General features: G+C 44.1%; 1 protein-coding gene across 1 annotated transcript in view; it reads left to right on the forward strand.

Annotated features, from left to right (window-relative positions):
• Positions 1 to 24,769, forward strand: part of LOC310783803 (protein unc-13 homolog B-like) — a gene marked incomplete at its 5' end in the record, with an annotated part of 166,081 nt that overhangs the window by 50,852 nt on the left and 90,460 nt on the right. Inside the window, 2 exons of the mRNA XM_083644704.1 lie at positions 11,310 to 11,786; positions 12,002 to 12,089. Of these exons, the coding sequence (XP_083500830.1) occupies positions 11,310 to 11,786; positions 12,002 to 12,089 (565 nt within the window). The remainder of the gene's footprint in view (positions 1 to 11,309; positions 11,787 to 12,001; positions 12,090 to 24,769) is intronic.

The raw sequence follows: 24,769 nt of genomic DNA on the forward strand, positions 1-24,769 counted from the left end.
CCCTTGGAAATATTACCGAAAATATTGCTAACGTTCTCAAACAAAACGAAGAAGACAAAATGACCCTCTGTGGTTTTAAAATTCCCCTCTACAATGATGAAAATTGCATTTGGATTCCAGGCCAGCAACAGAATAATTTACGACTCTTGAATGCTCCCACGGACCTTTCTTCAGCGTTTAAAAAAGGTGATAAAATAATGAACATGAACTTGGAAAGTTTCTCTCAGATGTTTCAGGAATCTGTATCTTCTCAAGCAGAACAGCCTGTCGACTTCACTGTGTACACGCTTAAAAAGATCAAAGTGGAATCGGTGCAAAATGGTTATAGCTGTCGTGAGGAGCCAATGGAGGCTGCTGATCTCACTTTGAAGACACACAAAGGGGTGCATGGAGGGCCATACTGGAAGAATCAGGGGATAAAAGATATCCTCACACCCTCATCCACTACACATGTGGTCTCTCCAAGGTCTTATTCACCACAACCTTCTTCAAACAGGTCTACTCCAATTCCTGAAATTAGGATTGGGCATGTAGATGATATACCTGCAGCTCAACTTAAGCAGATGTCAAGCTCCATTGTTTCAGCTACCGGAGGAATGGTTGGAAGGCCCTCTGAGGTTGATGCAAGCAAAGCTGGTGCATCTAAAATACCAGGGCCTGCACAGTCAGGAAGGAAACTCCCTGCACCCCCGGCTGCTAGTACAACATCTTCAGCTACTTCAATACAGGCAGCTTCTGTTCAGAGTTTACCTACTGCATCTGCTGCAACTGTAGCTTCACCACCTGCAGACCAACTTAAACAGAAGTCTAGTTCCATTGTTTCAGCTATCGGAGGAATGGTGGGAGGAAGGCCCTCTGATGTTGATGCAAGCAAAGCTGCTGCATCTACAAGACCAGAGCCTGCACAGTCAGGAAGGAAACTCCCTGCCCCACCGGCTAATAGTAAAACATCTTCAGCTACTTCAATGCAGGCGGCTTCTGTTAGAAGTTTACCCACTGCACCTGCTGCAACTGTGGGTTCACCATCTGTTTCACCCCAGAGACGCCAGCTTGCAAAGCAGCCATCTCAGGATCATACTCGTAGAGTCATACCACAGGCAAACAAGATCTCAATCACGGGAAGGTGTGAAATCAACAAAGTCAGTAGTAATTCACCAATGGATCACAGATCTTCCTCACCTCAACAGCAGCCACAGGTTTCATCTCAGAAACCTACACCACAGTTACATATACTCAATGACACCTCAAAAACATATAATGAAGACTACCTTTACCGCAGAAATCGGCACTGTAGCACTCCTATAGACTCTCAGTTGGGCAATAGAGTCCTCGATTTTTCTGCCACTGTAAATAAAAACAAAAACATCAAACAAAGGGATGCAATAGATGCCAATGTGGAATCTTCATGTAAAGAGAAAGACCGACTTGTTGACTTTACAAAGTATAAATTGAAGAGAGTCAAAGAGAAAAATCAGGAGGATGATATTTATTTGACTCACAAGACCACACTTGGAACTGTAGATCTTACGAAACAAAAGGAGGACGAAGAAGTTGAATGGACTAATTTAGAATACACTGTTGTAGGCACATCACTAGGAAGTCCAACTGCTTCACTTCTTCGAGCAGATTCTCCTCAGACCAACTATAAGCCAGATGACCAACACAGCACATCAGTAAGAAGATCACGCAGACCAGAGATCAAGGTTGATCTACCTTCTAGAATACATAACCTGACACCACCCTTATCCGGCAGGACTTCTGCATCAGTTCAGATTAAGCAAAATGATGTAGCAGCCTCTGTCAAGGGTGGAATAAACATATCCCCCAAACCATCTCCTACATCCTCCAATAAGTCATCGGAGAGTTCAGACCCAAATGTAATGTTATCAGCAACAAGAAGATCCACAATTAATTCCAAACTAGGGTCTAATCTCCATCGAGCTCTTGAACAATCTGCAAGACCTGAATCTCATGGACGACCGCTACAGTATTCCCCAAGCCAGTCTGTACCTGCCTCACCACTGGTAAGCCCTGTTACGAGACAGCAGGTAGAGTCTCAGAGGCAACATTTGACTTCCCCGTCCAATGTTCACATGCAGATGCAGCACAGCCAACCTGTGCTTTGCCCATCGACAGTAAAGCCGCATATTGGAGAGAAGAAAGAAGTTGATTGTAAGAGGGCAATTTTTACTCTGGCACAATGTCCTTCCAACAAGCCTAGTGGATATGTTCAGCCATATCAGGAAGCCAGTGCTCCAGCAAACTCGATTAAAGCTACAGTAGATATGTCTGCCAAGACACCATCCCAGCACTCTCAGCCAACCATGACACCACCAGAGAATCTTGTTAGTGAGGCATTGTCATTGACAAAGAGAAAACCGTCATCTTCTGAGGAGACAAACGAAAGGCTTAGTCGTCATGGATCAATTGATCTCTCATGTAGAACTGAACCATCAGAACCTAAGGGACATGTTCATTCCCTATCTGTTGATGAACATCAATATCACACTATTAGTGGTGCTCAAATAATAAGCACTGTTAAGAGAGAGCAGATGCCATTTGATAGTAGGAGGGCAGCCTTGCCAAGAGAGCCAACTCCTTTCGGTCAGTCTATTGAATCCATAATGACTTCTAAATCCTCCCGGCAAGCCACAGCCCCAGCCAATGCAATCAAGGCGACACTAGATATGTCTTCCAAATCGTCCACATTGAAAGAGGTTGCTCCTGAAGTGACAACAGATAGCACTCTTTCTGCAGCTATACCACTAATGAGGGGCAAGCCAAGTGCTCGTGAACTTGCAAGGAAAAATTCTGTTGGTGTTCCACTGGTTATGGATATCCCTTCTGAAGATCCCTTTGGTGGCTTGAAGAGCAGTTCTCCTACAAATGCACAGTGGGGTTTTGGCAATATGACTCAATGCCAATCAGACCCTACTCTATACCAACAAACATCTCTGCAGAGCACAATAGGTGTCCTCGCTCATACAAATGAGTCACCTGCCATTCAAGCATATCAGGCATTATACACCCCAGCAAGATCTGGCACAGCAGCAGCACTGGATATGTCACCCAAGCCATCCCTAGCCACATTGGAAACACCAACAGGATCCGAGTCTTCTCAGAGTGAAGCAGTATCACTTGTGAACAAGCCAACAGCACGAGCAGTTGCCAGACACAATTCTATTGGCGTTCCCCTGGTAGTCGAAATGGCACCACAAGAACAGAAATGTCAGAAGCAGCCTCAGTTTGTGATCCCTGTACAAACACAGCACATCGTGGATAGAACCAACGTCTCCAGTCCTGGTGTCCATCAACCGCTTCCTAGCTGTATTTCAGTGCTGTGCTCCAGCATCAGTGAGTCCAGGAGTGTGTCACAGTCCAACACTCACCCTTATCAACTAGCCTCAGCTCCAGCAAACTCTGTTAAAGGTACATTAAATATGTCTACAAAGGTGTCTACATCGGATCCAGTGCCAAACTATTCAGATCCACTGTCACTGGTACTGGCAAGGCCATCAACGTTTGCCCGTGCTCGAAAATACTCTGTCGGGGTTCCACTGATTGTGGAATCACCTTCCTTTCAAGAACAACCTAATAGGCAACAGACACTGGTAGGAACTCAGGAACACATGCAACAAGGGCTTGTAAACAATGGCTCTCGAGGAGTGAATTCTGTACAAGACCACCAAACACCATCAGCACCAGCCAACACCATCAAAAGCTTTTTGGACATGTCTCCTAAACCACAGCACAAACCAATTGAAACAAATGTTGAGCTCTTGTCGAGAGCTGTGCCACTGGTCAGAAACAGGCAGAATATAACAATGAATGGTTCTGTTGGTGTACCACTGATAGTGGAGCAGTCTTCACATCAACAAAAGCAAAGAATGATGCAGCCACTAAACTCAGTCCAAGACCTAAGACAAGGAACACCAGTAATGAGTGGAGTCAACACAACTGAGACGCTACATCAGCAGATACCTACGTACCATAGAAATGGGGTATTTTCAGTTTCAAGTAATGCATACAAGGAGCCACACATTCAGCCACACAATAAACCCATGGACTTCTCTCCAAAAAAGAGTCCAAATGCATCCCATATTCCGAGTCCTTACATTGAACCACAATATGGACAGCCTATGGATTTCAGCAATATTAAGGCAAATAAAGAAATGCTTGAAAGAAGACAAAATGGAAGGCCATTGGGAAAGAAAACACTCCCAGGTATTTTTGACCTAACGCTGGATGTTCAAAAGAAAAGACCCATTACCAAAAGTGATGAAGGTGCGAAAGATCTTTCCTATCCACACGTGGCTTCTCTCACACAAAGTTATATTTATCGTCAGCAACAATATATACATCCAGCCTCTCTTACTGAGGTCAGAGAAGATATCACAATTTCTCTGACCCAAAAAACATTACCATGCAGGGATGCCTCCACTGCCAGACAGACCAATGTCCAACCTCACATGCTATGCAGAAGGCAGTCAGAAACATTGACAGAACTGAACTTTTCAACAGAGTCTATAATGCCTGAATATTTGCCTCCAAAACTACCACAGCTACAACCACAGCATTCAATCCCACAGCTATACCAGCAAGCGGACGTGAGAGTTGACAGGAACCCAGCCTACAGTAGACCTCAGCCAATGGTTCCAGTGTTGCAAAAACAAGCTACAAGTGTCCAACATGACATAGCCCCTAGACCCAAAACTATCATCAAACAGACAACAGTCGTTAGCTTTGGGAGCTTTGAAGAAAGCCCATTGGAAAGTGGAACAATGACAAGTCATGGACAATTATTGCCTCATTCCACTATCCAGCAACAGTGTTATAGATCCCAAATGGTTCCTACCTCACAGCCTTTGAATTTACAGTCATTGCCTGCTCCCACTACTCAGCAAGTATATGATGATAGATCCAGAGGTCATCCTCCTCCACATTCTTTGAATGCACAGCCAATGCAGAGCAGTGCGACTACAGTCTATAATGAAGCAAAGCAAACTGCTCGAGTGTCATTACAGTGTGGACCAAGTCAATGCCCTGTTACTGTGCGCCCTCAGTCCATACCGGCTGCACCCATAAGCACAGTGGCTTCAGTCCAAGGCACATCCGAGATAAGTGCACTCATATCGCAATCCACCACACAACATGATCCAACCACTCGAACACGAGTAAGAAATGAATCTCTGCTCCAGAGCTCTGGAGTTGAAATGCCAAGCCCACAGATCCCTCCAAGTCAAACACCAGTAGGATCCCCATCTGTTAAGGGTTTGCTTTCAATGTTCAGTGGTTCACAGCCCTCTGTCATGACAAAACCAACTGGGGTCATGCCCCAACATACTTGGAATCTATCTACATCTGTCGATTACAAGACACAGGTTACCCCGGCACAGAAGAATCTCTCTGTAGCCTTGCAGTCAGAATCTGTTCCAGTGAAATCTCAAACACCTGCAACCTCTCCAACTATTGAGATGCCACCCCAAGAAATTCTGAGTAGATCCACTTTAGAGTTCTCACAAGCACTGACATCTACATCCATTATCACAAAGCATACTGTCGCTAGAGAGGATGTGGTGATATCCCAATCAGACATATCACAGAAAATCAGTCATGCAAGGTCAATGTACATTGGCATTGGTTGCTCAGAAGGACCTCCAGCTGACACTGAAAATGACCAAAGTGAACTAAGACCTTACATTAGACTACCACATGTTTTTGTCTCAGCAGCAAGTTCACCAGAAGAAGAGACAAGTGAAGATGTGGTCACTGAACCAAGCAAGGCAGAACAACCTCCAGATGTCAGTGTTTCTGAAGTAACTGTATCCATTGCAGTAACACTCCCTGAATGTAAAGATCCATTACCTGATGAAATAACTGCACAATCTAATATTTGTAAGGATATAAGATGTAAGATATCTACTGAAATCAGTGGCATAGAACCACCCAGAGCATCAGAGGTGCTCAAGACTTCCATACCAGAGTCGGTGGACCCTACACATGAGAATGAGCATGTCTCACAACTCCTCTTGACCAAGACAAACTCAGTCATTGAAACTTCACCTTCAGGAATTGACCTAAAAATAGATCCCTTAATGTCTGGTGAGCTGTCATCCAAGGAAGTAAACTCAACAACTCCAGAAATAAAACCACTTGAAGTTAAGCCTCTCAATAGGTTGTCCAACCACGATGAAAGCAGAACTTCACAAGTCGAATCACCCGAAGGAGTCCAACCTCTTTATAATAAAGATGAAAAGGATGTCACTCTATCTTCCACTGAGCCCTATCCTATTGAACCTCCTACAGTAGAAATCAGTGCCTCTAATGATAAGACTTTAGTTGCCAAGGTTGAGCAACCTGAAGCTGAACTGCCTAAAGAGCAACCCGGCAAAGGCTTATTTTCAATGTTTAGTGGCTCCACTGCAGCCTTACAGCAGACTTCCTCCCAAACTGGATCATCAATACTTGATGGAATTCTTCCACCAAAGACCTCTCCCAAAGACACCCCTGGAGCAGGTTTGCTCTCTATGTTTGGTGGATCAAATACCCAACCTTCACCTGGACCCAGAGGTCCAGGACCATCAGTGTCTGCCCCACAAGAGCCTCCAGGAAAAAGCTTGTTCTCTATGTTTGGTGGATCCAGCACTCAGCGACCACCTGGTACACGAGGCCCCACTGTTGGAAGTACACCATGTAGAGGTCCTTCACCCCAAGAACCTACTGGAAAAGGGCTATTTTCTATGTTTAGTGGACCTGCTCCTCAGCAACCACCCAGTCCAAGAGGTCCTCGTGGGGGTGCTGATCCACCAAGAGGAGCTGCTACTGGATCTTCTGTATTTGGTGGCATCCTCCCAGGTTCTACTGCACCTAAAGAGACTCCTGGTGCAGGTTTATTTTCAATGTTTGGAGGTCCTAATGCCCAGCCCCTAGCTGGACCTAGGGGGCCCCTACCTGGGCCTAGAAGTGGACCACCTGGACCTAGAGGTCCGGAGCCTTCAGGGAAAGGGATGTTCTCTATGTTTGGGGGAAGTTCCGATGTAAACAAACCAAAAACTGGGTTTGGCCTCCTTGGAATGTCTTTTATGGAGGACAACAAAACGGAGAGAGAAATCATTGTCCCTGAACAAGTAATACCCCCAGAAACAAGAGCTATTTCACATGAGACACGGGATCATCATGTTGGAACACAGGCAGTGGAAAATATACCCTCTGAGGCTGTTCCTACATCATCATTTAAAGAAGAGCTCCAACTATATCAGCCGTGTGTTGACACTCAAGACTCCACTTTAGAAAGTAGCATACAGACCTCTGAAAGTACTGATCGATTTACAGATCCTCAACTAAGGGTGGAGATAATGGCCAGAATAAATCAATCAAAACATGTTCCGTATGCACAACAGGGTTCAGTATCAGTTGAAGCTAGAATCACAGACACTCCAAATGAGACCAATAAACCATCAGAAGCAGAGAAGCCACTTGACCAAACAGCGGTAAAACCTGAGAATGTGGGAGACTCAGAGACACCTGTGGAATACAAGGAAATGAAGGACCTAGTGGATGCTGAGAAAGGAGTTGTTGAACCAGAAAAGGATCATTTTGAAACTGAGAGGACAGGTGATGAATCTGACATGGCTGCAACCATAAGCCCTGCAAAATCAGAAAAGGCTGAAGGTATTATGGAAACAGCTGTTACTCCACATACAATTTTAGATGATATGGACAAAAACAAGAAATCAGATCTGGCTGGAGTGGAACCAATGAAAGTTGCTGTTGAAGCAGTTATATCACTTGCAGAGGTGGAGAAATCTATCGGGGACTCTCTGAAAGTCGAAGAGACAGCGATCGCAGAAGTGGGAAAGTCTACAGTGGAATCATTGCAAACTGTAGTTGATCCAGAGATAGCAGTTGCAGAAGATGAGAAACCTATTGCAGAACCCTTGGTTGCTGCAGCTGAAGCAGAGACTGCAGTTACAGAAACAGATAAATCTACCGAAGACCACTTGCTAACCACCGTTGAAGCAGAGGCTACAAAGGAATTAGAGGCCAAATTAGAATTTGAAAAAAATATCATAGAACCTTTAGGTGGACTAGAGAAAGCATTGGAAAGTGATGAGCATGTAGCATTGGACAAAGGCCAGCTATCATCAATAGAAAAGGGGGAAAAAATTGTCAGTCACCCACCAGAAATGGTTATATCTCAAGCTGTGGGCCCTCCAAAAGCTCGTTTGTTGGGACCTACCAGTTCTCCACCACAACAGCCCAGACCAGGTATGGCCAGCCCCTCTGGCCCACCAGGGCAAAGAATGGGAGGACCAAGGATGGAAGGGCCTAGAATGGGAGGTCCAAGAATGGGAGGACCAAGAATGGAAGGGCCTAGGATGGGAGGACCAAGAATGGCTGGACCAAGACAGCCTGGACCACAAAACCCCCCTGAACCCACTGCATTTTCTGGCTTTATGTCTATGTTTTCTGCCCCAAGTACTCCAAGAAAACCGGCAACTGGTGGTGGCTTTTTCTCAAGCTCACCTGGTTCATTTTTTGGATCATCACCCTCTCCTCGTCCTACTGTTCAGCCACAGCAAGAGCAGAAAAGCTCATTTTTTGGCCTTCCAAGTAGCCTTCCTACAGAATCCCTGACCAGTGATCTATTTGACATATTCAAGGGGCCAGAGACAACTAAACTGGAGAAACCTCAACAGCCTGGTACGGAGACTGGGCAAGGGGATAACAAAGAGCCTCCTCCAAAGGAAACAGTCTTTGAGGGTACTGAAAAGACAGACACTGAGGAGACACCTTTATCCCGAGAAGGACATGTCAAAAGCATAGAGGATTCTGAGGTGCCTGAAAAAGGAACGGTGGAGGAGGCAGAACGTTCAGACAAAACAGAGGCAGTAGAGTGTTCTTTGACCGTACCCACAGAGAAAGTTGCTTTTCCTGAGGGAGAAGCAGGGCACAATGAGCCTGTTGTGCACTTAGAGGAGCCAGATTCTACAGGGACTGACAAAGCTGGACCACCCGCTACTCTCGAATCCAAAGGCATGTTTGATATTCCAGGTCTGGGCTCTCATAAGTTCGGCTTTATGTCAGGAGCTGAAGGTACATCGTCTCTCGGATCGCTTTTCTCATCCAGTCCATCCACAGCTACTGACGCCAAAACAACACAGCCACCACAGGCAGATGGTGGTCTCTTTTCTGGTTTTAAGAACCTCTCAGCTGGTATATTCCAGGACGAAAAACGAGCTGGAAAGGAAGAACCATCATCTGCTGCATCTATGCTTGGGATGAAACTTGGCTCTATGTTTGGGAGCTCTGACTCTCCTAAACCCGACTCCCCTCCTCCAATAGTCACCACCCAACCTCAGCCTCAAAGTCCAAAACTCACAGATGAGATTTGTGAACCAGAGGCTGAGAAACTCTCTCAAGGTTCTGGAGAAACTGGGAGTGCTGACGCAAGTGATACAGAAGGGCCATCAGAAAATTCCAGAACAGGAAGTTGTGACACATTGGCGCAGTCTGGGTTTCCCTCTGATTCAGTTTCCCTGGCAGAGGATTTAAATCAACCCCAGTTACAGATCCACCCACCTGAAGTTGATAAGGGTGAAGTCACCCCGCCTTACACCCCCTCTGCAGATTTAGGCACACAGCCACCAAAGGACTCACTGAAGAAGGATGCTATAAAAAGGCTAGTACAATTTACATGATAAATGGCAATTTCTTGTCGCTTATCATGCTAATGTAGATAAAGATCTAATAGCCCTGTCCTGATCCTACGCTCCATTCAGTGTTGTATTTGTTTTTTGTCTACATGTGATATTGCTAGTCTGCTTTTCATCCCTTCTCCATGCCCAACAGTTGAACTTGAAATCCAGCATGATAATTTTAGATTTAGTACAACCACGGGAATTTCACGAGCCATTTAATACAAATCGGACATTAGAAGTGCCATCATCACAGCCAGAAGAAATTAAATGATCAAACTTAGCTGATTGAAAAGTGCTAAAATTCTGTATAAATGTACAGGCTAGCTATTTTGTACTTATAGCAACTCAGTAATGGCCTCCTCGACAGTGATGGAAGTGCAATGCATAAAGAAGCTGATGGTTTTTATTTATTAGCTTTTCACTTGTGAGGGCAGTCTGCCCCCCCCCCCCCCCCCCACCCTTCCTCTCCCCCCCCCACCCTTCCTCTCCCCAGTGGCTCTCTGAATCATTCTCCCAGCCTCGGCCAATTTGTTTATATGAGTCAAACACAGAGAGATTGATGTTGCCGCGGCAGCACACACCACGGTGGCAGCACACACCATGGTGGCAGCACACACCATGGTGGCAGCACACACACCATGGTGGCAGGCTGGACACAGGAATCAAACCAACAGCGAGAAGTCATTTGGCCTCCACCCAAGAAGGCAAAGTCAATCATGCCTAGTTAAAGGACAGAGCCACTTTCCTCGTTTGCCGTCTCACCCATCCGCATAACCAGGAACGACACGGCGGTCTCCTCCTGTCCCTCCAGTGAGAGACTGCTTTAGTACCAGCAAGCTGTTCACCTTCTAATGAAGGATTCTCATCCCATGAGCAAAGAATGTGTGTACTGACCATTGTTACCATACCAATGGTAGATGGCTGTAAATGGCTCCATGGTTGTAGAACGCAGACCCAGTTCCCTCTTTCTGTGCTTTATCCTAGAGAAATTCTGACACAAAGTTGTGGAAAAGTGTAATGACCAACATGCAGCCACACCTTACAAAGCTGAGGGTCACTCAGTGTTCGTGGTTGTGCATGGTAGAGAAATCTTGCATTCAGCTTCATTCCGCTTAACTTCCCTGATGCATTCCTGTTATTTTTCCTTGTTTTTTCCCCTGTCTGTTTTCCTTGGTATTGAAGCTAAGCTTCAGCTACCCCTAGTTTAGTTTAGTTCTTCCCTAAGCAACAATTGAAGAGTTTAATTCCAAAATCACATGCTCGCTCTCTTTCTCTCTCTCTCTCTCTCTCTCTCTCTCTCTCTCTCTCTCTCTCTCTCTCTCTCTCTATATATATATATATATATAATGACACCTACTCTTAACTGGCATGAATGTGATGCGCATTGAGTCATCTTTAGAACATTCCTTACAAAATGGACATTTTTGCAATGATTGAATCATAATTTGTTTTTACATTTTTTAAATTTTAGTTAGTAATTTGTCTTTCTAAAATAGACAGATTTCATTTTGGAATAAAACCCTTCAATCTTTACAGTAGTTATACAGTTATACATTACTTCCCCCAATCACCCCCCACATCCTGAGTATTAATCCCACTCTCCTACAGCCCGGCAGACAGCAGTCGCTATGGTTCGTCAGGCAACCTCAGCCAGGCCAGCTCCCAGCTCAGCTCCGAGCCTGAGGAGCGCCGGGACCCAGAGACCTGCCACAGCGGAGCTCCTCACCCCCCTCTCCATGGCCCCCAGCCTGCCTGGGACCCAGAGACCTGCCACAGCGGAGCTCCTCACCCCCCTCTCCATGGCCCCCAGCCTGCCTGGGACCCAGAGACCTGCCACAGCGGAGCTCCTCACGCCCCTCTCCATGGCCCCCAGCCTGCCTGGGACCCAGAGACCTGCCACAGCGGAGCTCCTCACCCCCCTCTCCATGGCCACCAGCCTGCCTGGGAGGAAGAGGAAGAGGCTGAGAAGGAGCTGCACCCACTACCAGAACCTGGTTCCAATAAAGATCTGAAGGACTCTTCTTCGGTCATCCTGCCCAAACCAACCTTGGACAATCGTGATTACAAGCCTGCGAATAAAATCAGGTATGTTCTAAATGTCGATATCTAGGTTCTTATATTTGAGTCTAGAATGGTCAGTTTATTAACTGATTGTATTCAGACAGTGCAGCTGTTCCTAATGTGATGTGCTAAGCGTTCAAATTCAAACGTGTTCTGCATTTTGCTTTGTCCCTGTCTCCTTCATTCATCCTCTCACTACTTGTTCCAGCCAACCTATTCATCTTCTCTATCTTTTTCAGTTTCTTTGAAGATGGCCCTCCACTGTGCTCTCCATCCAGAGTGCGCTGGCTAAAGGCATACAACAGAGTCAGAGTACAGCTCCTTGAGGTAGGCGGAATCACTCTTTCTGACCACGTTCTCCTCATTCACTCAGAGAAGCACACGCATGCACATAGACATCCACACATAAATACAACCTATACTGTATATAACCTGTTACCATACTTTATTGCACACAATAGACCTTTTTCACGGGGGCCATTTTGTGTCGAAAAGGCAGGGTAAACACAGGTGCAAGCAAAACACTAATGAGGGTTTCTAACTTAGACTCATGGAAGTTGGAAACCCTCATTAGTATTTTTGCTTGCACCTGTGTTTACCCTGCCTTTTCGACACAAAATGGCCCCCATGAGAAGGGTCTATTGTCTTGACTTGTGTTTTGTAAGCCCATGTACGCCTTGAGTGCATGAGATCGAAATAAAATCAAAGAATCATATACATTTACATGACACATAAGTACATATTAAAGTACATCTCTCTCTCTCTCTCTCTCTCTCTCTCTCATATGTGCAATGATACTTTGACTCCTTCACCCACCATCTTTTGCCCTATGGGTTGGCTGAGTTTCCAATCATGAGTAGAAGGCACCACACACACACACACACACACACACACACACACACACACACACACACACACACACACACACACACACCACTTGCCTTCTCACTTTTGAGGTGCAGAGAATCAATTCCCTTGAAGATCCAATTCCAAGTAAAAAAGTCAATTCCCACACACACTTATCACCTCTGCATTGATTTATTTAAAAAAATGTCAACGTTTCGGCCACAAAGGCCTTTCCATTCATTCCACGATGATCTGGTGATTTGATGATCTGGGAATCCCCTTTTCAGCAGGGGTCCATCCACATGGGGCTGTGGAACTAAGTGGAACAGATACTGTGTTTGATTTAGTTTTAAGATATGGTTATGATTGGTCACGATTGCTCCGATGATCCTAACAGCCACCACCTGGGGGGTGGTTGGTTTGCAGTTGACTTGGGTGTTCGGCTCTTCCAAGTTACAGTTACGGTATATGGCTGGTCTGTCTGATCATTTTGTACTTTTGAATTTCATCCTAATTCCTTGTGTGTCTCTTGTCTCATCATGAACCAGTTTAAAGTGACAAGACTTTGCTCCCTCCTCCCACCATGCCTTAGACATAGCCGTTTCTAGCCCCCCCCCCCCCCCCCCAACTATGAATCGCTCTCCGTCTGTTAGTAAGTTTATTCGTTTGTTCTTTTGTTTGTTAGTTTGTTAGTCACACTGTAACATTGAATTTGTGTGAATGGCCCACATTGACAATGAATGGAGCCTCAGTCGTAAATCAGTACATTTTAAGCGATCATATTTAGCATTTATATTAGTCATCATAGCACTCACACTCCTGGTGTTGTATATTGTATTATAAATTGTATTGTAGTGTACATTATGTAGTCGTTAGTCCAGCAGGTACTGTTCTCAGAAAGCTGGTGACCAAGACCAGAAAGAAATTGCAGTCCAAGGACATACCCTCACATACACGTATATTCACACACACACACACACACACACACACACACACACACACACACACACACACACACACACACACACACACACACACGCATGCATGCACACACACACACACACACACACACACACACATGCATGCACACACACGCACACACATGCATGCACACACAAGGAGCATTCCAACATCACAATCAGCCAGGCTTTGATTACTCGCTGTTCCGATGTACACCAAGAGATACCCCCGTTGCTGCCCCTCCCCCTGCTGCCCCTCCCCCTGGGTCCTCTTGCCGTGATTGGTCCTATCTATTTATCTGTGATTACCTTGGAGGCCGAGCCCACAAAGCCACTCTCATGTCCACTTTTATTCTCAATTAGAATCTGTTGAGATGGCCTTTTAATGAGCTCATTTGTTGCTCGGTGGAGTAAATAGAAATGGATGAAGTAAGTAGCTACTGAGAGAAATTACATCTTCAAGAGTGGCTTAAGGTAGTGAGATTGCCGACTTGGAACGGTGGACTGATGAACGCAGACGCAGTCCACCTCACTCAGTCCACCTCACTCAGTAGGGCAGCTGCGTCAAGTCGTGAGTAGGGGGACAAGTGGATTCAAGGTCCTGTGTTGGCAAGCATCCGCCCTGTTGAAGTGTCCTTGAGCAAGACACTGAACCCCTACCAGCTCCACCGTGACCGCTGAGGATTCATTATTTAAATGTGATTCATAATTTTTTCACATGATTTATTACTCACGTGCACAACTCTCTGGTTGCCTGTTTTGTTAGTCCATCCCTCTTTTCCAGCCACTGTTCTCAAGAGGTGTGGATATCAGACCAGAGGTGTGGATATCAGACCAGAGGTGTGGATATCAGACCAGAGGTGTGGATATCAGACCAGAGGTGTGGATATCAGACAAGAGGTGTGGATATCAGACCATAGGTGTGGATATCAGACCAGTTGTGGATATCAGACCAGTTGTGGTTATCAGACCAGAGGTGTGGATATCAGACCAGAGGTGTGGATATCAGACCAGAGGTGTGGATATCAGACCAGAGGTGTGGATATCAGACCAGAGGTGTGGATATCAGACCAGTTGTGGTTATCAGACCAGAGGTGTGGATATCAGACCAGAGGTGTGGATATCAGACCAGAGGTGTGGATATCAGACCAGAGGTGTTGATATCAGACCAGAGGTGTGGATATCAGACCAGAGGTGTGGATATCAGACAAGAGGTGTGGATATCAGACCAGTTGTGGATATCAGACCAGTTGTGGATATCAGACCAGAGGTGTGGATATCAGACCAGAGATGTGGATATCAGACCAGAGGTGTGGATATCAGGCATTTCAGACAAGTAGCTGCTCTGCTAAGAAAGAGACCAAATCAGACTCCTTCAGTGGAAAGGTGAACAATGATGAGTAATGCATGGAGATTGTTGCACCAGCAGAAGAGACTTGGAGGAACATGTCTCCGCCCCCATACAGGTGAAGACACCTCTTCTCCCACTCCTCAGTCGGCCACGTCAGCACAGATCTGATGGAATAATAATTAGTTATTCAGTCTGCGCTGCCTTAGGCTTATCAATTATACATCACTTTTCTACATTACTTTCCTACATACTCCTTTGATCTTCTCCAAGATTGAAAGATAAACGATATTGCAGATCACTCGCCTTATTCTCAACCAATTGCACACGCACTCACCTGTTTGGTGCTCATTAGGCTGTGCTCTCAGTAGTGTGTGTGTGTGTGTGTGTGTGTGTGTGTGTGTGTGTGTGTGTTTTTCTTGCCTGATGAAGACCTATACGGTCGAAACGTTGTTTTATTGAAAGGGTTGAAATAAACCTGGGAACATCAACCAGTGTGCGGACATTCCATCTTTTCATTCATATATCACACTTTTGTCCAGCACCTGGGCCTACTACGGTTTGGATGTGCGCACAGCCACTCCTTTTTTGCATTGTGTGTGTGTGTGTCACATGGTGTACAGTACATCCTGTGATAGTAGTCAGTGCGTAGATGGCTGCCCTACTGTAAGGGTGGAGAAGAATGCCAGCAGGAGCTGAATTAGAATTTTATACATCTGAATTCGTACTTCTTAGTCTTACTTAACGTTTTGAAATAAATTTTGATTACATTGAATTTGTATTTCACCATTTGAAATGTTATGTTTTCAACCAAAGAATTCAACACCATACACATTTCAAATTGAATTCTCCATATATGTTCAGTTTCAAAGTTTCGGAGCGACCACAGATTCAATCGATGTCCATGTCAGCCTATCAGCAGGCAGGAAGCTGCCACGCCGTTCGCATGTCAACGCAAAGGAGTAGCTTGAAGTTGTTTGCAGCTGTCATGGAGACCGGAGCAGGTGGTTAACGAGCCCCTAGGGAGGCTGGTCTTGGCATCAGTAGTGGCCGTCCACCTCTGTTGTTGACAGCTACAGGGCAGGCTGGCTGTTAGCGGAGGCTCTAGGCTGTGTCCATCAGACTGTTGCGTCCCTTGGCTTTATTTGGGAATGTCGCCCATGCGCCTCCAGGCACCGTAGTCTTTATCATTACAGGCCACTTCAATAATCTTCAATATGTTTATGGCTGTGGTCTGCAAAGAGAGCATTCGGCCCCCACGACGAACGACACGAGAAGAACAATTTAAAAAACCAAGCAGGACAAATGGCTGCATGACCCTGAACAAAGGAGCCATCACCCAGCGGCAGATGAAAGAAGTCAGACAGCTCATGCGGGACCTAGGGGAGATGCCAGTGCTTTTGAAAAGTTGGTAGAGCGGTTTAAAAAGTCTCCTTTCCACAGAGACAAAAAAGGTGATGGAAAAAAGCACTAGCTTGACCTTTGCTGACCTCTACCTCGCCAGCCTAGACCATCAGGACTACACAATGAACCAGATGACCCAGCTTCACCGTGACGTGACGTTTGCACTGTTGTGAGCTGATGGAAGACGGACTGCTGAAGGAGCACGAAAGGAGAGAAAAGACGTGACATGATGGACAATTACAGAGAAAAGCTGCAAAGAAAACACAAAAGCATTGATGCTTCATTTTCTGGTTCGCTGGTGTTCTCTTCAGCCAACTTCTCCACTGTCACACTGTCCTAAAGAAAGCTCACAGAATCAACTTCTCCACTGTCACACTGTCCTAAAGAAAGCTCACAGAATCAACTTCTCCACTGTCACACTGTCCTAAAGAAAGCTCACAGAATCAACTTCTCCACTGTCACACTGTCCTAAAGAAAGCTCACAGAATCAACTTCTCCACTGTCACACTGTCCTAAAGAAAGCTCACAGAATCAACTTCTCCTCTGTCACACTGTCCTAAAGAAAGCTCACAGAATCAACTTCTCCACGGTCACACTGTCCTAAAGAAAGCTCACAGAATCGTGCTCAAAAGTCAGCAGGGACGGATTTGATCTCCGTGGGGAATTAAGAAGCGGAGACCAAAACATTGTCTTCTTCAGATCTTGATCAAGGCACACACTGCGTCAGTGCTGACCATTTCTTGCCCGCTAAGAGAGCAAAACTTGATTGTTTTCCAAACAGTTCCTCTTGTAGATACAGTATGGAACAACAGTGCAGCATTACTTTTGCATGCATGGCATGCAGGATATCAAATAAAGTTCAGTGGCACTAGCGCCTCCTCTGGTCAGTCAGGTCGGTGTGGAAGGGAACTGGTGGGAGTAGCGTGATCCTCCCACGTGCTGCGTCCTTCCGGTGAAGCTCCCCTCCGTCAGGTGAAAAGAAGCAGCTGGCAACTACGCATGTGTAGGAGTAAGTAAGTCAGTTTTATTTGACAATTTTTTTTAAGTACACATAATACTGCTTCACAGAAGACAGACATTATGAGAACACACACAAAAAAACTGCCGAGGATAAAAACACAACAAAGCCACAGGCTTATTTCCATTGTGGTCCTCTGGGGGAAAAGGAAGGGGGATGGCTGACAGGATTGTCAGGTGCAAATACAATAATTACGACTCACAACACATAAATACTAGGGATGTCACAATATATCGTCCCACAATATATCGCGATATCAAAACGTGACAATATGTATCGTTGAGATGAAATCTCATATCGCGAGAAAAAGAAGCTGAACATGGTGGCACTGATCTGCATCTGATTGCATGCTCGCTCTCCTTTTCATTGCTTTGTTTGAACAGACGAGGGACGTTACAGACACGGAGGATGAAAATGGTGAAATGACTCAAATTAGCATGGAGGATGCCCCCTCAACTTACAAATCGATCGCAAAAAGATATTGTTAAAATATTGTATCGTATCGTTATCGTCAACCCAATATCGTGTATCATATCATATCGTGAACTGAGTGTATCGTGACACCCCTAATAAATACAAACCTACATATAGCAATTAACATAAAGTACATAGTTATAAAATACAATATACATTCTCGCCCTGATACAGTGCTGATACAGTACCTACCTATTATTATATATAGGAAGCATGGTGCTAGTCTACGGCTCTCCCCAGATCGACAGAGGGTGGAACAGTGACCGGGGCAGCAGGGGAAAAATTGGCCAAGTGCAAATTGGGGAGAAAATGGGGGAAAATCTGAAAAAAATACAGTCCAGTGGGAGTGTTTCACTTGATCCAGGGCCGACTTCTCTGCTTCAGAGCCAAACAAGCCAATTATGACACCAACTCCAGCCTTAATACTGTATGAGAATCTGAAAATAATGCATCAAGAGCCTTCTTCTAATGTGTAATAGGTAGCTTTATAATTGGCGATAATATCAATATCATTTGCTTTCAAATGACATTAGAAACGGTCTTTTTATTCCCATGGCAATGTGCAAGAAGCGTATAGACTCCAGCTCGAGAGGTCAGCAGTCTTTCCCCCCTGAGGACGAAAATAGTCTTTTGTCTCAACAACAAGCATTGTGCCATGGCAACCATGTCTCATTTCTATGGAAACACAAGCTGGTGTTCAGTTTTGATTAGGTGTCATTACTGCAGCTGCTGTGTGTGTGTATGTGTACATGTGTGCTTCCAACTAACCCAGAACATACACACTTTCCAGCCCTGCACAGCATGGGCATGCTATGTTTCGTTAGCTCGATGTTAACATGTTTGCAAACCACATCGACTCATTGACTCGTGTGCAAATAATGTGTCCTCTGATAACTGCCTCATAGTAGAGCACTGCAGGAATGAGCCAGGAAGTAGCATGTTGGATCTTCAGGGGAAAAGTCAATAGGCTTTTAGAATGGGGATTTCACCTAAATGCGTAAAATAAGGTATGTGGTTAACAAAAGTTGATGGGAGTGGTCATTTGTGTTCAGCAGGGTAATGTTCACAAACGTGAATCACTTTTATGACTTTTGAAGCGTTTTCTGAAATACATTTATTGCTGAACACAAATTACTACTCCCATCAACGTTTGTTAACCGCAGACATTATTTTATGCATTTAAGTGAAATCCCCATTCACTTTTCCCCTGAAGCTTGTCTGGGACTTCCGCCTTCCAACTACAAAAATAGTCATCCCTGTGATGCTCTCTTGAGTGCCTAATGTCCAGTAAGTCACATCCCCCTCCGGGTTCTGCATGGGACCTAAGTGAATTCCCCATTCATATTTCCATGGACGTTTCAGAAAATCCTTATATAAAGGAGCTTTTTTGTTTGTTTTTTCCCCAAATGTCAAATGTTCTATGGTCTCTCATGATTCATCTTGTAGATGAATCACTTGGTTTGTCCAAGTAAAACTCTATATAAGGATTTTATGAAACGTCAATGGAAAAACATGAATGGGCAATTCACTTCCTGACCCGTGAGGGGGCGGGACTTAGCGGTCACATCAGAGATAAGAAGTAGGAAGATAACTAAAGACAATCGCAAAGTTGCAAGTGCAATCAAATCGAGTAAATATATACAATATGTACATGAGTGGTGAAGTGTTCTGTGGATAATGAATATGAATATAAATATTTACATTGAATTTACATGAGATTTACAGACTGAGTTAAATAGACGTTAAATAGGCAGTGGATTTACATGAATTTACAGTCGGAGTTAAATAAGAGTTTACGGTACATTGAATGTACATGAAATTTACAGGCGAAGTTAAATAGGCATTAAATGTGCAGGGCTCTATGTTCTCTATGTGCTCTGTTTTATTTTTTTAACCTCTGCTGTTGGAAGGAGGCTGTTCTCACCCTTCTCTGTTCGTTAGTGAGCTATCTCGAAAAGTTAGACATGGATTTGGATGAAATTAGGTGGACAGATAGCACACGGATTAGTTGTTTCGATTTTGGTGAGGATCTGGGATTTCCGCCATGAGATGATTATCGATATTCTTTTTTAGCCGTAACTATTATGGTTCATCCATAACTATTATGATTCAGCCCCATAACTATTATGTTTCATTCAGTGCTGGTGGGCAGGTCCGTCATCTGGGCCTCGGGCTCTAAACAGCATTGCATTTCTCTGGAAAATGAATCCCAGAAGACAAATGATACAAAACGAACATAAAGTCTTTCACCAATTGACAAATAAAGAAAAAACCACAAACTTGTAATTTGGCTCTTTGCTTACTATTTGGCATAATGCTTCAAACTCTCATTCTGTCATTCTGGCATCTGGTACACTGAGACTTGAAAACAACAGAAAGAAAAACGAGTTTTTATTGAGCTGACATCTATTCACATCCAAAGCTGAGTAAGTAGTAAGTTTGGCTGGTGTGGCAGTGAAGACTCTCATTAGAAAATTCAGATTTGGAATGTTGGGTTTGCGTTGATCCTAATCAAGGTGTGTAGCAATTAGTGTGACAGAACGATGGTTCCAAAGCTGTTTGTAGACACTCAACAAACGAGATGACTGTGATCATCAGCGTGGAACAAGCACACGAGGCAGAGCAGGAGTCTGTGGTGAGGGAGCAGCTCTTCATCTCACACCAATTGATTTGAGAAAAAACAGCTCAAGCGTGACCTTCAACTTGTGATCAGAGAGTTAAAGTCGTTTTTTTTGTGTTTTGGTGCTTTCATCAACTACATAAAATTCGATTTTAACAGTCCAAAAATGCAAAAAGTCCAAGGCAATCTTTCTTCTGGATGAAAAAGGCCTTTATTGATATGCCAAGGTTCTCTTGAACATAAAATAATAACTCTGACGTGTAGATTTTAATACCATCATTGACGTGTAGATTTTAATACCATCATTATTTCTAAGGAGGGTCCACAGCAAATTCTTGGTGTATTTTTTAAAGAAAGATTGTTTTTAATATATGTAAAGCTACGCTGTGCCTGTTCCATGCATCTTTTATCAAATCAATAGTGACAGAAAGAATGTCAAAATGATGGGACTTTCCACACCTGAGCGTAAATCCCCTCTGATCCTGCCAGCTGAAAGCTTTATTGTACCTCACTGGTTTGCAGCAAGGCATGAAACAGCACACACTCACAAGAAACAACCTAGGCAGAAGCAATCAAGCCACATTAAAATGAGACCATGGAAAAATAATCATATTTAAAGACCCTCTAAAGTTATGTTTCAAGATGTGTATAAAATACTCTACTTTGAATAATAATTTGTGTCTGATGGTTTTCCCCACATAAAAGGTAAAATTGGGAGGCTAACACGAGCATTAGCACTGCGGAGGCTAACACGAGCATTAGCACTGCGGAGGCTAACACGAGCATTAGCACTGCGGAGGCTAACACGAGCATTAGCACTGCGGAGGCTAACACGAGCATTAGCACTGCGGAGGCTAACACGAGCATTAGCACTGCGGAGGCTAACATGAGCATTAGCACTGCAGAGGGGAAGAGGAGCGGGGGAAAGAGGAGGGGTGGAAGAGATGGAAGTTGAACGTAGAGTCCACTGACACTTGTTATGGCGGCTTGTCTGACTCGGAGCTTCTACAAAGTTTCTTATGTAATGCAGAGATGTTATCTCCTTGTTGTTCTGTTGGAGCTGAATTTCTCGTTCCATGCTTTAATGCTTCTGTTAAAGCGAGGCGTCACAGTTGAATAGGGAAAGAAAATTGCTTTCATCCTATCAGAACGAAATGTTAACATGAACACAAATACAAACACTTTTTGTATTATGACATTTAGCCTATTGATTAGCGGGCGCGAGTTGTTATCAGCCGTGACAGTGGCTGGTATTGTTTTCACCTTTTTTCACCTTTTGTTTGTGTTTGTGTGTGTGTGTGTGTGTGTGTGTGTGTGTGTGTGTGTGTGTGTGCGTGTGTCATCAAGGCAAAATGTGGTCCTAGAGACACCTATTGTAGCGCGAACTACTACAGAAGCTGTTTTGAGTACTTTGTCAGGTATTTATATGTCTGTCTGTGCGTGCATGCATGCGTTCCTGCCTGTCTGTCTGTGGACAGATTTTGCAAATGCGATATAGCGTCAAAACCGTGCCAGATGCAGTCACAAAACTTTACAGGTGTAGTTGACAACAAAATGAGACCTACGTACTGGCAGCACAAAAAGTGGTTTATCTCCAGAACCGTTCATCCGATCAAATTTAAACTGATATTGTTCCCCTCTTCTCTCAGCTTCATGTGCGAAGAAACTTAAACTTAACTTAAAACTTAACTTAAACTTATATTGTTCCCCCTCTTCTCTCAGCTTCATGTGTGAATAGACGTCACCTGATGATGTCCACACAAACCAACATGAAAGACCTTGCTTGGCCACACACGGCAGTCTCTCTTTTCCCTCTCCTCTCCCATCCCTCCTGTTCTCACATTTAATGACTCTGTGTTCACCTATACAGCAAACATGGGTTCAAAGTGCACCATCTCTCCATTTCCAGAGAAGGATCAATAGGCTTTATAGGCTCCTCATTACCTGAGAGATTTGGCTGTTTGCACATTATGCAGAAGCTGGTTGAGAGATGGAGGAAGACCAAACACAGATGTGAGATGAGTGAGATCAAGGCAGATGTATGGAAAGCAGTGCAAATATAAAGAAATTGGAGGGTTGAGGGGAGAGCAGGCGGATAACTCGTTATAGACATGCAGAGATAATTGGATGAGATGCCGCCCAGCCAAGAGCACAAGGATCTAAAGACCATGTCTACATTAGGCCGGGATCTGCACTTCGTTTGCATCTATTGTCTACAGAATACCTCTATTGTTTTGAGCGTCAAACAGCAAGACTCCGGTCTCCGGCGGCCGAGCCCATCTTCATCATCAACATTCGGGTTGGAATGTCAATGTGTACATGTGGAGAACAGAGTTTAATTCACTTAGTGTGTTCATACCTGACACCAGAGTTTAATATACTTACAGTGTTCATACCTGACACCAGAGTTTAATTCACTTACAGTGTTCATACCTGACACCAGAGTTTAATTCACTTACAGTGTTCATACCTGACACCAGAGTTTAATTCACTTACAGTGTTCATACCTGACACCAGAGTTTAATTCATTTACAGTGTTCATACCTGACACCAGAGTTTAATTCACTTACAGTGTCCATACCTGACACCAGAGTTTAATTAACTTACAGTGTTCATACCTGACACCAGAGTTTAATTCACTTACAGTGTTCATACCTGACACCAGAGTTTAATTCACTTACAGTGTTCATACCTGACACCAGAGTTTAATTCACTTACAGTGTCCATACCTGACACCAGAGTTTAATTCACTTACAGTGTTCATACCTGACACCAGAGTTTAATTCACTTACAGTGTCCATACCTGACACCAGAGTTTAATGAACTTACAGTGTTCATACCTGACACCAGAGTTTAATTCACTTACAGTGTTCATACCTGACACCAGAGTTTAATTCACTTACAGTGTTCATACCTGACACCAGAGTTTAATTCACTTACAGTGTTCATACCTGACACCAGAGTTTAATTCACTTACAGTGTTCATACCTGACACCAGAGTTTAATTCACTTACAGTGTTCATACCTGACACCAGAGTTTAATTCACTTACAGTGTTCATACCTGACACCAGAGTTTAATTCACTTACAGTGTTCATACCTGACACCAGAGTTTAATTTAGGCAAACTGAGCTAATCTAAGGTGTCACAATTAGTAGGGACGGATCACTTTACTCTATTGCAGCCTTACTTTGTGATTTACACTGATCAAACAGATGGATTCTTACATCAAAATTTTGCCGAGTGCAGCTTCAACACATTTTCTTACTTGTTCAATTTAATTAAACCCTAAGACCTTAAGACTTTCTGAGACTATTTAAGAAGCCGCAGAACAGATCCCCTGGAGAGATCATCATCATTATGGAGTGACTCATATCACATGGCTGAGAAATGATTTCTGCTTTTTTTTGGTCAGAAACAGAGAAACAGAGAAAGAGAGCGCAGGAGAGATGAGCTGGGGAGTACCCCCACTTACAGTACCATCCTACAGCCCATACATCCACTACCAATAAGCAAGCGCAAACCATATCCATATATACTTATTGTGCCACACCCAATCTGAGAAAGAGAAAGCCAGATGCAATAGTGTCTTCGTTCGATTTAGAAGTAAATGTTATTGCTGATTCATGAGTCGAAGTCAGTTAAAATGATTAACCCATTAAAGGAGAATTCATTTTTCTTTTACAACCTGGACCTTATGGAGTTAATGATTTTTAACTCACCCTGAAAATAAACTTTCCAAATCCATCCACCACAACACAATAACGAGCACGGCCATGGCCTGTAACAGGGGAAATGCGGACATGTGCAATGTGTGTATTTACCTACTATAAATAGCTTATTTTCTAACATGCAGCAATACATATCGTTATTATATCTTATTCATCTCGAGAACCATTCATCAATTTGACTTCAAGCTTGGAGAGTGCTTTTAGGGTGGGGTAAGAGTACAAAATGGGAAGGGGGAAAAAAAAGAAGAATGGGGAGAAGGGGAAGGAGGGGGGGAACAGGCACTGCACTACGGGTATGGCACTAATATACTTTCACTAAAGAAATTGTCACTTAAAACACTTATGGTCTTCACTTCAGTGAAAGACAAAAAAACAATCATTCATATAACCCAAAACACAATTAAAGCAGAATGACAAGATTGTAGGATATACCCACAATAGCTGGATTGTCCTAAAACTGTTTGTTCCAAACTAATGTGCTCACAGTTTAGTTGTTTTGAGGGGGGGGCTTGGTAAGACAGAATTGGCTAAAATGAAAGTAGTATAAATATCCTGTGGCTAATTTCAGACGGCCATGCTTGGTGATTCAGCTCCAGCGCTGGGCTGAG

The sequence above is a fragment of the Poromitra crassiceps genome (assembly GCF_964638095.1).
Source record: "Poromitra crassiceps genome assembly, chromosome: 10".
NCBI classification, from domain to species: domain Eukaryota; kingdom Metazoa; phylum Chordata; class Actinopteri; order Beryciformes; family Melamphaidae; genus Poromitra; species Poromitra crassiceps.